The sequence below is a fragment of the Lipotes vexillifer genome, unplaced genomic scaffold, assembly GCF_000442215.2.
Source record: "Lipotes vexillifer unplaced genomic scaffold, Lipotes_vexillifer_v1.1 scaffold732, whole genome shotgun sequence".
Lineage (NCBI taxonomy): Eukaryota > Metazoa > Chordata > Mammalia > Artiodactyla > Lipotidae > Lipotes > Lipotes vexillifer.
In genome coordinates, this window is record NW_006792596.1 from 1432387 (window position 1) to 1446490 (window position 14104).

General features: G+C 40.6%; 1 protein-coding gene across 1 annotated transcript in view; it reads left to right on the plus strand.

Annotated features, from left to right (window-relative positions):
• Positions 1–14104, plus strand: part of PREP (prolyl endopeptidase) — a 133770-nt gene that overhangs the window by 20166 nt on the left and 99500 nt on the right. The window contains exons 3-6 of the mRNA XM_007465779.1: positions 3135–3268; positions 4629–4759; positions 7270–7479; positions 11449–11570. Coding sequence (XP_007465841.1) covers positions 3135–3268; positions 4629–4759; positions 7270–7479; positions 11449–11570 — 597 coding nt within the window. The remainder of the gene's footprint in view (positions 1–3134; positions 3269–4628; positions 4760–7269; positions 7480–11448; positions 11571–14104) is intronic.

Here is a 14104-nt window from a genome sequence, read left to right on the forward strand (position 1 = left end):
CGAGTAGCAGCTTCACTCCACGGCTACCCTGCGTGCGTCCTTAGGACTAACTGTTCTCTGCAACCCTCTGGCTTGTGTCTTGTCTCCCCTGGTAGAAGGTACGCTCCACAATGGCAGGGATCTTGTCTTGGATGTCTCACCCCTCCACCCACCATGCCAGGATCAGTACTGACGCACACTAGGTTCATATTAAACCCTTGCCGACACTCCAGCACCCTGATGGGCCTGCCCTGCTGAGCCCAGCCCAAGCGGGAGGAGATTGGAGGAAGCCCAGGCTGCCTGCCTTCTCCCCAGTGGGTCTGCTTTGTCTCCACATCCAGTATCAGGCAAGGAGTCGGCCTCGGTCACTGTTACAGTGACTGGAAGAACATGATTCCGCTTCAGCAGTATCGCTCCCTCGCTGTGTGGTGCTGGCCGAGTGCCTTCAGTACCACCTGCCCCCCTTTCCACGTCTGTAAAGGAGGCCTGGCCTTTCCTTCGCCCATGAAATCAGGTGATGCTCTTGCACACGCTTAGCGATCTCCAGAGCGCTGCCCCCGCGTGGCTTCGCAGCTGTGCATTGATTTTGTAACTAAAAAACGAGAGTTAATCTCCTTGTTGACACTTTTTAATGAGATAGAGTGGGGTCAGCAAACGTTTCCTGTGAAGGGCCACACAGGAAATATTGTAGATGTGAGCCACCTAGGTCACTGCTGGGTTTGCAGCCCGCCCCTCCCCCCACACCCACCTGCCCAACAGTTAAAAATATAAAAACTATTCTAAGCTTGAGCGCCATAGGAAAGCAGGCCAGGGCGAGGTTTGCCAATCCCTCGTGATAAGCAGTTGGAGTTGTATTTCTGTGGGACTCAGTCAATTTTATTTTCTGTTTGAATGAAATAAGAAATGTGACCCATAACAGTTTTATTTCTCTTGAATTGATCCTCTTGCAAAGCTGTTATTCATCATTGTACTCATACCTCACACTCTGTCTCACTTGTTTTCAAGTGCATTGTAAACTTCGAGTTTTAGAACAGCTTTCTCTCAGCACAGAATCGTGGTTCTCCAGGGTGGGGTCAGTGGTTTGTGTAGGAGAGCCCGTTTATAGAGACCGTTTGGAGCTGGGGTCGGCCCTTAGATCTGGATGAACTCTGATAATAGCGCATTTTTGCCTGCCATTCCAAGTATAGTAAGTTGTTCATTTCCTGAAGTTTTCTCCTATCAAAAGGGTTTTACCTTTGTATAGACATCTGATTAAACCTTCGATTGAATTTAGAGCTGGTACATTTATTCTTGTTTCATTTCTAATAGCCAGATGTGAATTATTATGAAGCCAAGTTTTTATAGTATTATTATAAATTTTCTAAGTGCTTAGTTATAAATAGGTTATGCTTGGATACAACTGATCTGTTGTAAAAACGGCTCCTTCCCCTGCTTTTGCTGCCAGGGTCTCCTGATGGCCTGCAGGCCATCTCTTGCTCATCTTATAAACCATTATTGTTGACATACTTATTCAATTCACTTTCCAATTTTGTTTTAAATATTCTTTAGTTTCAGCATTTAGCAAAGTTCTCTGGAGTTGACAAAGGGTAGTAGGTCTTAGAAAGATTGTCAAAAACAAAATTGATATGGGACTTCCCTGGCAGTGCAGTGGTTAGGAATCCGCCTGCCAATGCAGGGGACACGGGTTTGAGCCCTGGTCTAGGAAGATCCCACATGCCGCGGAGCAACTGGGCCCGTGTGCCACAACTACTGAGCCTGTGCTCTAGAGCCCGTGAGCCACGACCACTGAGCCCGCGCGCCACAACTACTGAAGCCCACGTGCCTAGAGCCCGTGCTCCACAACAAGAGAAGCCACCGCAACGAGAAGCCTGCACACTGCAATGAAGAGGAGCCCCCGCTCGCCGCAACTAGAGAAAGCCCACGCACAGCAATGAAGACCCAACGCGGCCAAAAACAAAAGTTGATAAAATAGTACCTAGGTATCTCTAACTTGGTTTCTTTAACTCTGATGTTTGGGGCTCACCAGCTGCTGAGGGGCCTGGAGCCTTGCACAGGGTGAGTGTAGTTTCTTGACAGTGCATGATCTGAGTAGCTGATACTGTGTTTGGTTAGAGCGTAGATTTGGGAGCCGGCTCTGCCACTCGCAGCCGCGTGATGTTCGGCACCTTTTTGACCACTCTAAGACTCAGTCTCCCCATCCAGAAAGCTGGGCTAAAACAGAACCTTCTGTATAGGATTATGAGTCCTAAATGAGTTAATACCTGCTTGGTGCATACTTAGTGCCATGGAAGTACTAGTTGTTGTTATTTATTGAGGGAAAATATGCTTTCACTGATACATTTTTTAAATCTTTTTTTTCCCGGTTTTATTGAGATATAATTGATGTACAACACTGTATAAGTTTAAGGTGTTGAACACAATGATTTGACTTACGTGTGTCACGAGATGATTACCAGGACAAGTTTAGTTGACATCCGTCATCTCCTACAGATATCAAAAGAAAGAAAAGAAATATTTTTTCCTTGTGATTAGAACTCTTAGGATTTATTCTCTTTTAACAACTTTCATATATATCATATAGCAGTGTTAATTGTAGTCATCATGTTGTGCATTATATCTCTAGTACTCATTTATCTTATAACTGGAAGTTTGTGTCTTTTGACCACCTTCATCCAGTTCTACTCCCTTTATCCCCTGCCTCTGGTAACCACAGATCTGATTTTTCTATGAGTTTGGGGCTTTTGTTTTGTTTTATGTTTTAAGAATCCACATATGAGTGAGATCATACAGTATTCGTCTTTCTCTGTTCAGCTTAACATAATGTCCTCAAGGTCCATCCATATTGTCCCAAATGGTAGAATTTCCTACTTTTTTATGACTGAATAATATTTGATTGTCTATATATATTCCACACCTTTTCTTTACTCATTCATCCGTCAGTGGACACTTAGGTTGTTTCCATGTCATGACTATTGTAAATAATGCTGCTATGAGCATGGGGGTGCAGATATCTCTTCGACATAGTGTTTTTGTTTCCTTAGGATATATTCCCAGGAGTAAAATTGCTGAATCTTGCTGATACATATTAATGGATAACACTCCCGATGGAAAATGTTATATCTGACTTGCTTTGTTCATTTAAATTTTCTCTCCAGGCTTTTGTGGAGGCCCAGAACAAGATTACTGTGCCATTTCTTGAGCAGTGTCCTATCAGAGGTTTATACAAAGAGAGAATGACTGAATTGTATGACTATCCCAAGTATAGTTGCCACTTCAGGAAAGGGAAAAGGTATGTGAAGTTGCTTTCATTTAATTTTCTTTTTACTTTTCTGATCTAATACGTTCTTTTTTAATTTTATTTATTTATTTATTTTTTTTCGGTACGCGGGCCTCTCACTGTTGTGGCCTCTCCCGTTGCGGAGCACAGGCTCCGGACGCGCAGGCTCAGCGGCCGTGGCTCACGGGCCCAGCCGCTCCGCGGCATGTGGCATCTTCCCAGACCGGGGCACGAACCCGTGTCTCCTGCATCAGCAGGCGGACCCTCAACCACTGCGCCACCAGGGAAGCCCTGATCTAATACGTTCTTAAATTTTACAGTACAAATTCTGAATAACTTATCAGTTTATAAACTTAATTCATTATAAAATCAATTCATTTCTACGCTGGAATATGAGAATAATATTTTTTGGTCTGTTGACCACATTCTTAAAAGAAGGACTAAGAAATTTAGCAGAGATGTGTCCTAGGACGAAATCTAGATTGTAGGAAATGATTGTTGTCTTGTGGCTAGTAACTGGTGAGATAGCAGGGTTCATAGACAGCAATGGAGATTTGTTTGCCTCTGAAATTAATTCTCTTTAGCTTGTACTACTTGAAAAGACTTTATTATATGCATTTCTTCCATCCAGGAATGGAAATGGGCCAAGATGCAGCACCCATTAATTCACCTCTCTTGTTCCTTGCCCTCTGACACCCACTTAAAACAGTCTCTTGTTTGCTTTTTAACTCTCTTTGGAACCACTACCACAGATTTACTTTAGAGTTTGTTAGACTTCACATACATAGGGATCAGTAAAGTATGACCTGCATGCCAAGCCCTATCTACCCCGTTTTGTAAATAAAGTTTAAATGGCACACAGCCATGCCCATTGTTTGTTATTCATGGCTGCTTTTGTACAACAACTGCAGAATTGAGTAGTAGCATCAGAGTCCGTATGGTGCACAAAGCTTAATTAATTTGCAGTCTTGCCTGTTACAGGAAAGGTTTGCCCACCCCCTACCCTAGCACCCTGGCTAGGGATGGGAACCTGCACTTCATCTTAGCAAATCTGCTGTCTTCTCCGTTGAAAAGAAAAAGTTACTGCTTTATTTGAATATCAGTTTTCATTTTAGGAAATAAAGCAGGCTTCATTTAGCTAATGTGCAGAATTACAATATATTATTTGAATTCCTAAAGCAATTCAGGGAACAAACTCTAGCTACAGGGAGATGGTGGGACCTTCCACTCTAGTCCCCATGTCCCTGTCACGGCCTGTTTGCAGTTGTACCTTTCTATGTTGTTTTCCTTTTTCTATTTGTTTGTATGTATTTGGTTTTTCTCCACAAATAGAAAACTCCATAGCTGACTAAAGACCATCTCTGTCCCCCAGGTATTTCTATTTTTACAATACAGGTTTGCAGAACCAACGAGTATTATATGTACAGGATTCCTTAGAGGGTGAAGCCAGAGTGTTCCTTGACCCCAACATACTCTCCGATGACGGCACGGTGGCGCTCCGAGGTGAGGGCTACACAGCCAGGCCCATGGGAGTCACAGGGCCCTCGCTCACAGCTCTGAAAGACCAGACAGAGCGTGGACCGTATTGTAGAGCAGACGCACACGCAGTGTCAGGAAAGCTGATTTATGCACGGTAAATTCAGAACACATGGGTAGTCACATCTCCTTCTGATGGCATGAAGCAGTACTAGAGAATAATTCACACTGGACCTAAATTAGCTTCTAGGGCTTCTGGGATCTTGAAGTGTCATCATCACTTTCTGTAGCTTCTCTGAGACCTGTCTATGTTTAGAGAAAAATTAATTCTCTTCTGTAAGAAATTTAAGTTGTACAAAGAACGTTTTAGCTATAAATATAAAACAGGAAAGAATATTTATGAAATCTGCTTCCTTGAGGGGGAAAAAGCGATGTTTTCAAATTTAGGTAATTGTTAGTGTGCTAGAATTAAAAGTATAAAACACAGTCTTGTAGAAATTAGACAACTTGGTACCTTGTCCCCAGAGGATGCAAGTTTAAAAGCTGAATAAGTATGTTTTGCTGTATGCAAAAGTATGTATGCACTTGCCGTATGTCTCCTAAATAACTTCCCCCGAGATAACCTCCTCTACGGGCCATGAGATTACCCCAGGTTTGTGCCATAAGCACCACTTCTAGGGTAAGGAAGTTGTCTACACTCTGGTTCTGTGGTTTAAAAATTGTACACTCTGAGATTCATCTCTGGCTAGTATTCTAGATGTTTTTAGTTAAGTTGGCTCAGCATTTCCTCTGTAGCATCTTCTCTTTTGTAGAAAGAGCACAAGTGTAGGTTCAGCCCTACAGAATTGAGCAGTTGGAACGCTGAAGTCCTGTAACTGATTAGGTGGGAATTAAAGAGGCCTGTTGTTCCAGCAGATCTGTGTGAGAAGACCCTTTCATAAAGGCATTCAGTCATTTAGTGCTTCCCTCCCCCTCTCCCCCAATAAGCTGTGTATATACACGATGATCTTTAATCTCATTAGTATTGAGAGTAATCAGTATTGGAAATAAGATGCCAGCCAGCTTATTGTCAGTATTCGTCCATGAATTTGGTCTTGGAAATGAAGACCAGTTGTGAGTGAATTTAATACACTGATTCTGTGCAGTAATATACCCTAAATAGAAGTTTATTTCATTTTAACCAAGGTCTATCTTGCAACTCATCCAGAGGACTTCATTATAACAGGGTCTCACCTCTCACTCTGGTAATTCATTCCAGTAACATTTTTATGTAATGCTTGTCATGTATGGACCCTGATGGATGACAAGGTAAATTAGACATGGGACTTGGTCTCAGTCGTTGAGTTTTCTGAAAATGATATTACAGGGAAGTCACAGTATAGGTAGACATTCAGATTCTTTTGATAGTATATGATTTTTTAAACATATATTTCAAGTCAAAGTGTTTTATTTACATTTTTCCTGAAATTTTTTAAATTATATATAATTTATGTAGAGTAAAATGAATATTTACTCCTCATCACATTCTTGACTCTTTTCTGCGTTTATATACGTTTGAGCCTGGATACTTTATAGGAATTATAAGTGATTAATAAGAAGGTTTTATGAAATGTTAACCTTATTTTTCACTAGTAGAAGTTCCATGTAAAATAGTAGGAAACCCGTGAAAATAGTTGTGTTTCTTAGGATAATTTTTAACCCCCAGTGAAGTTTAACAGACATCATAAGAGGAAATCTCTGGTGTCAGTATCTGGTACACGTTCCTTATAATCATAAAGCTAATAGAAACATATAGAAACGTATAAATATTTGTCAAGAAACATTTCACAGTGGTTAGAACATTCTGTCTGTGATGGCCCCAAAGAATGGGGGACAGTGTGTTAGTCCATCAGTGGTGTTGCTTTCCTTATTTTTTCACGGTCACTTTTGGAATGTGCACTGCATGAGTCTTCATTGCAAACCCTCGGGCTTCATTTACCTGGGCTTTTAGTTGTCGGATGGTGTGGACATTAATCCTGGAGTGCCAGCAATGCTCAGAAGACGAGGTTGTAAAGAGGGATTTCAAGTAGTTTGGAGTCCATTCCAAAAATTATGTAATGGCTCCAGTTTAGTTCTGTTACATTCAGTCATTACTCTAAAAGCAGCTTCCTTACTCCTTTTCCCCCTCCTTCCAAGTATAAATAAAATATGCTGAAAGTCCCAGATGAGCTCTGCTTTTAAATGAACTGCTTATTGAATTATAGAAAATTTTTTAATGGAAGCATCTTAGTGGTCATATAATCTATTACTTCATTTTACAGATGAAGAAACTAAGGCCTGGAAAGGTTAAGAAACTTGTCCAAGGTCATAAGGCAAATTCCTGGGAGACCTGGGTGAGCCCCCAGAATTCCTCACAACCAATTGCCTGCTCCTCCTGTTGCCACATTCTGCTTCCATGTGTGACAGAGAGCTTTGTCAGACAGCACAGTGGGCAGTGGGCAAGGCTGGGAGTGGTGTCCCCATGTTCACCATTTGACAATTTCTCATGTGTTCCTTAGGCTATGCATTCAGTGAAGATGGTGAATATTTTGCCTATGGTCTGAGTGCCAGTGGCTCAGATTGGGTGACGATCAAGTTCATGAAAGTCGATGGTGCCAAAGAGCTTCCAGATGTGCTCGAAAGAGTCAAGTTCAGCTGTATGGCCTGGACCCACGATGGGAAGGGAATGTTCTACAACGCATACCCACAACAGGATGGGAAAAGTGATGGTAGGTTGAGACTTTGGATGAAGCACCTTTTTCATGAAATGAAATGAAGTGTGACTTCACATGACTTAAAGAAAGAAGCTAAACCCTACATAGAGGCTGCTTGGTCTAGAATCATGTTTCCTCAAAGGACGTCGTATCTGTTAGCATAGTTGTGCGACAGTTCCTGCCAAAACTTTGTGGTTCAGAATAACGACCATTCATTTGCGCTGTGAGTCTGCAGGTTGGCCAGGCAGTTCTTCTGGGCTTAGCTGAATTCTATCATGTATCTGAGATGAGCTGCTGGTCAGTTGACTGATCTTAGCGTGACGTTTTCACATGTCTGGGGCGTCACTTCTGCTCCATGTGGTCTCTCATTCTCTAGCAGGCCAGTCCAGGCTTGTTCACGTGGCAGCTCAGCAGGATTCCAAGGGGGAGAGCTGAAAGGCACAACCTCTTTGATGCCTGGGCTTGCTATTGGAACATCACTTCACTGCATTCTTTGAGCCAAAGCAAGTCACAGGACCGACTGCTATTCAAGGGGCTGGGAGAGAGATACAGGGAACTGTGAAAAATTGGGGCCATTTTTATTGCCGTCCGTTCTTCACATACGCATTCTTTCTCCCAAGGGGATCGTGGAGAAGATGGATTTTTTTTTTTATTAACAAAACCAACTTATTTAACGATGTTGAGTGATGATAAAATCTTGCAGGAATCACATCTCTTTCTCTGCTCAGAAGTTACAGGTCACCTGTTGGTTACACTTGTCCTGACACTTTTGTCCTCGTTAACTTCCAGGACACACCTTTGTTCTCCGCTTCAGTTGCACAAAGATCCTATTGTGTGCAAGTGGTCCCTCTTTCTTCCTTCACCTCTCACCTTCCCAGGCAGGAAGGGCCCTGTAGCTTGTGCCTAAGCTGTCGACATCATCTTCTTTACGCTACTCCATATTTCCATGTGGTGTACAGCATTTTCATGTTGTCTTGGTTGATCTTTACAGGTGGGTTACCATCCCTTTGCTAGAGTTTTGGAGCTGGGGTGCAGAGTCTCAGTTACTTGTTGCAGGGCCTAGAGCTGGCAAGAAGCACGGCTAGTCCAGTGCTTTCTCCTGCACATGCTGTCCCCTTATCATGAATTGCTGTATCTTTGTCATCTTTAGATAGGCTTTCTCTTCTCTTTTCCCCCCAGTTGAATTGGGAATAAGGCTGTAATACTTTTCATCTCTTTCAGCTGCATTTATCAATAGCTTTTGCTGCCTTTGATTAGATTACTGTAGTACCTTTTTCTTAGTTCACCAATGAACTACAAGAGGAGCTAAGAGTAGGCTTTTTATTCAAGGATGTTGGCTAAAGAAAGATCTCTGTGCTCTGTACACTGAATTAGCTGCCTGTATTAAGAATGCTGCTGAGTTAGAAAGTGTTGGCTGTTTCCAAGTTCTAGGAGACCAAAAAAGTATATAACTGGCCATTTCTTGTTAGAGAACAGTGTTGTTAAGTTAACTTGTGAAAAACATGGAAATTATTATTTAGCCTTAATTTCCATTGGCAGAAATAGTAATAATTAGTAATTGTGGTTGATTTAAGAAAGCCAGCATCTTCTCCCAGCTGTAATTTTGCTGTCCTTTTGTTCGGAAGACCTCAACAGCCTTTCAGGTTGTGCGGTGGAGGACTTATGAATGAGGCTAAGCAATTCTGGCTATGTGCTTGTTACCAGTGTTCCCGGAAAACCCATGGAAAACCACCAAGTTAAGCTTTTTTTTTTTTTTTAATGTTATGGTATTATCTTCCTTTTTTTCTTCATTGTCCTGAAGAAAATCAGCCTCCAAAATCAGCAAATATATGTGATTATTTCCAGGGTGATACCCAACTGATACTTAACTCTTTCTTTTTCTTTTAATAGATTTAATCTTTTAGAGCAGTTTCAGGTTCACAGCAAAACTGAGCATAAGGTACCAAGATTTCCCATATACCCTCTGCCCCTCACACATGCATGGCCTCCCCCATTATCAGCATCCCCACCAGAGGGTGCAGTAGATGAGCCTGCACGGACACATCATAATCACCCCAAATCCACAGTTTACATTAGAGTTCACTCGTGTACATTCCATGGGTTTGGGCAAACATATAATGATATATATCTACCATTGTAGTATCATAGAGTGTTTTCACTGCCTTAATAATCCTGTGTTCCACCTATACATCCTTCCCTCCCCTGCCAGCCCCTGGCAACCACTGATCTTTTTTACTGTCTCTATAGCTTTGCCTTTTCCAGAATGTCATGTTAGTTGGAATCATACAGTATGTAGCCTTTCAGATTGGCTTCTTTCACTTAGTGATGTGCATTTAAGTTGTTTCCATGTGTTTTTATGGCTTGATAAAAACACTAAAAAACATTATTTCAACATTAAATAATATTCCATTGTCTAGATGTACTATAGTTTGTTTATCCATTCACCTCTGAAGGACATCTTGGTTGCTTCTAAGTTTTGGCAATTATGAATAAAGCTGCTGTTAACATCCATGTACAGGTTTTTGTGTGGATGTCAGTTTTCAGCTCATTTGGGTAAACACCAAGGAGTGCGATTGTTGGATCATATGGTAAGAGTTTGTTTAGTTTTGTAAGAAACTGCCAAACTGTCTTCCAAAGTGGCTGTACCATTTGCATTCCCACCAGCAATGAACGAGAGTTCCTGTTGTTCCACATCTTGGCCAGCATTTGGTGTTTTGAGTGTTCTGGGTTTGGGCCATTCTAATAGGTGTGTAGTGGTATTGCATTGTTTTAATTTGCAGTTCCTTGATGACATATGCTGAGGGGCATCTTTTCACATGCTTATTTTCCATTCGTATTTCTTCTCCGGTGAGGTTAAGATCTGTTAAGGTCTCTGGTCCATTTTTTAAATTGGGTTCTTCATTTTCTTATTGTTGAGTTTTAAAAGTTCTTTGTATGTTTTGGATAACAGTCCTTTATCAAATATTTGCTTGTCTTTTCATTCTCTTGACAGTGTCTTTTCGTGGTGCCGAAGGTTTTAATTTTAATGAAGTTTGGCTTCTCAGTTATTTCTTTCATGGATTATGCTTTCGGTGTTGTATCTAAAAAGTCATCACCAAATCCAAGGTCATCTAGATTTTCTCCTGTGTTATCTTCTAGGAGTTTTATAATTGCATTTACATTTTTAGGTCTGTGCTCCATTTTGGGTTAATTTTTGTGAAGTGTATAACGTCTGTGTCTTGATTCATTTTTTGCATGGGGTTGCCCAGTTGTTCCAGAACCATTTGTTGAAAAGACTGTCTCTTCTACATTGTATTGCCTTTGTTCCTTTATCAAAGATCAGTTGACTGTATTTATGTGGGTCTGTTTCTGGGCTCTCTACTCTGTTCCCTTGATCTATTTGTCTATTTTGCTAATACCACGCTGTCTTGATTATTTATAATAAATCTTGAAGTCAGGTAGTGTCAGTTGTCCACCTTTGTTTTCTTCCTTCAGTATTGTGTTGGCTCTTCTGGGTTTTTTGCTTCTCCACATAAACTTGAGGATCAATTTGTCCGTATCCACAAAGTAACTTGCTGGGATTTTGATTGGGATTGCATTGCATCTGTAGACTAAGTTGAAAAGAACTGTCATCCTGGCAATATTGAGTATTTCTGTCCATAATATATTGAGTATATCTTTCCATTTATTTAGTTATTCTTTGATTTCTTTCATCAGTTTTGTAGTTCTCCTATAGACCTTATACATATTGTATTAGATTTATACCTAAGTCTTTCATTTTGGGGGCTGCTAATGTAAATGGTACTGTGTTTTTAATTTCAAATTCCACTTGTTCATTGTTAGTATATAGGAAAGTGATTAACTTTTGTATATCAACCTTGTATCCTACAGTCCCGCAACCAGATACTTAGATTTTTAAATATTTCTAGCATTGTACAGTATGGGAGGAATAGATTTTCTTAAGATTGTCAGCTGCATTTCAGTGTACCTTTTTAATTCCTTTAGGCACAGAAACATCCACCAATCTCCACCAAAAGCTCTGCTACCATGTCTTGGGGACTGATCAGTCAGAAGATATTCTGTGTGCTGAGTTTCCTGATGAGCCTAAGTGGATGGGTGGAGCTGAGGTATTGTTCTACCGTGAGATTTTACCCACAAACACCATCTCTCTTGGATTGTGTATATAAATATTCTTCTTATGTGGTGATCTTTACAGATGGTGGAAGTCCTTTGAGTGAATATTCTTTTGTTAAAAATATTAGTACTCAAATGGACTCTTAATAATGAAGGTGATAAATCTTTTAACTGTAATCTCAACATGAAAATCTTAATACTAAAAGTGATACATGCTTATGGTAAAATTGTAAAAGTACAAAGTAACGTAAAGTAAAACATGAACATTTCAAAACTTGGGATCCTCATTCTCGGGGGTGAGGAGAGTTTCCTTCCAAAACTTCTCTTTGTATACACAGGTGAGAATGTAGGGGGAGAGAGAGTGTGTGTGTTTTTCTTTTTCACACAACTGTGCTCTTCATGCCTCTTGTTCTCTTGTTTTTACATTAAAATATGTATCCTTTGGATATTTATGCATCTCCTAGGTGGTTCATACATCCCTTAGGGGTCTTGATAATAACCAACCTCTGTTGAAGTGATATGTCTTTGTAGTTACTGTCCCAGATTTTATTCTGTATCTTGCAAATCGCCTGTGAAATAACTTAGAGGTGCTTAGAGAAAGAATTGGACTCTTGTTAGCTCATTTCTGGGTACTAAGAAATATATATATGTTTTTCTTTTTTTAAGAAGGAAAAGCATCCTGAATGTTTTCATATAGGTGGGCTATCATCCCATTTTAGTGGGAATGAGGAATCCACTAGAAACTTTTGAGCCCATTGAGCCTCTTACCCCTTCTCGGGGATACAATTAGAACTTTGGTAAGAAAGGGGTATTTTAGATTTGAACTTCTGTGCATGGGTCTGATTCATTGGGGGATAGAATATGAATCCAAGGTTTTTTAGTCCACGTGCGTTAATATACCTTATTCCAAATTGTCCTTTTATTTATTTTGATTCTCTAGAACCATAGTTGGCAGCCTACTGCCCTCAGCCGAAATCTGGCCAGCTGCCTGCTTTTGTAGATTGGGTTTTGCTGGAGCACAGTCACGCCCATTTGTTTACTTGTCTGTGGCTGCTTTCAAGTTGCCAGAGCAGACTTGACTAGTTGCCACAGAAGGAGGCCCTGAAAGCTGAAAATATTTACTTTCTGGCCCTTAATAGAAGAGGTTTGCCAGACTTTAATGCAGTAGGTTAAAAGTGAATTTATAAGACTTGCATATCATTGCCTGTTTGAAACTGTGCCCTTTTTTCATACTTCCCCACCCTACAAGCGTTTCTTGTGTAGTTACTGTTGTCAGTTGTCTCACATTTGTTTTTAATGGCTTTTCTGACTTTATTTGTAGATTGTTTCTACTAAGTTTTCTTCTTAGTCCAACTTCTCATACCTAAGGCTTCTGCATTCTGCAGATAGTAGGTATTTATTTATAAAATAATACACATTTTTACCTTCATCTGCGTGAAGCAATTAGGGAGGTAAATATGCTACCCCAAAAAATTTTGTAATGTTAGGTCATGTGTTTCTTTTCACCTTTTCTTTTGGTTTGGTCATGTGTTTCTTTTTGGCGGGAGAGATGTTGACGGGGAAACATTACAGCAGACCTGTTTTAATCAAGGTGAAATTATATGGTTGATAAAATGAAATACAACTGAAAATAAGTGCCAGAATAACTGATCTATTTTAGCATATTAGTCCAAAAGAAAACAAGCTTCACAGTAGAATACACATGTAACTAGTTGCTCAGATCTCTTTATTAGCATTTGGTTGAAACAGCTAGTTTTTTTTTTTTTTTCTTTTTACTTCTGAAAATCATGGTAAAATATAGCTAACATAAAACTTATCCATTTAATCGTCAGCATAAAGTTTATGAGTTTAATCATTTATAGAGTTCAGTGGCATTAAGTACGTTCACATTATTGTACAAGCATCACCCGCATCTGTCTCCAGAACTTTTTTCATCTTGAGAAACTGAAGTTCTGAACCCATTAAGTGATAACTCTGCATCCCCTCTTCCACCCAGTTCCTGGTAACCACATTCTACTTTCTGTCTCTATGTATTTAACTGTTCTAGGTACCTCATGTAAATGTCATTTATATAGTATTTGTCCTCTTGTGACTGTTTTACTTAGCATAACATCTTCAAGGTTTATTTCCATGTTGTACCATGTGTCAGAATTCCCTTCCTTTTAAAAATTGAATAATGTTCCACTGTGTGCATATACATTTTGTTTATCCAGTCATCCGTTAATGGACACTTGGGGTGTTTCCACAGCATTATTGTGAATAATGCTGCTATGAGCCACCAGTTTTTTAAAATACAGTGGAAACATATCTTATATGCATTTATAATATATGTATATTCTGGGCTTCCCTGGTGGCGCAGTGGTTGAGAGTCCGCCTGCCGATGCAGGGAACACGGGTTCATGCCCCGGTCCGGGAAGATCCCACGTGCCGCGGAGCGGCTGGGCCTGTGAGCCACGGCCGCTGAGCCTGTGCGTCCGGAGCCTGTGTTCCGCAACGGGAGAGGCCCCAACAGTGAGAGGCCCGCATA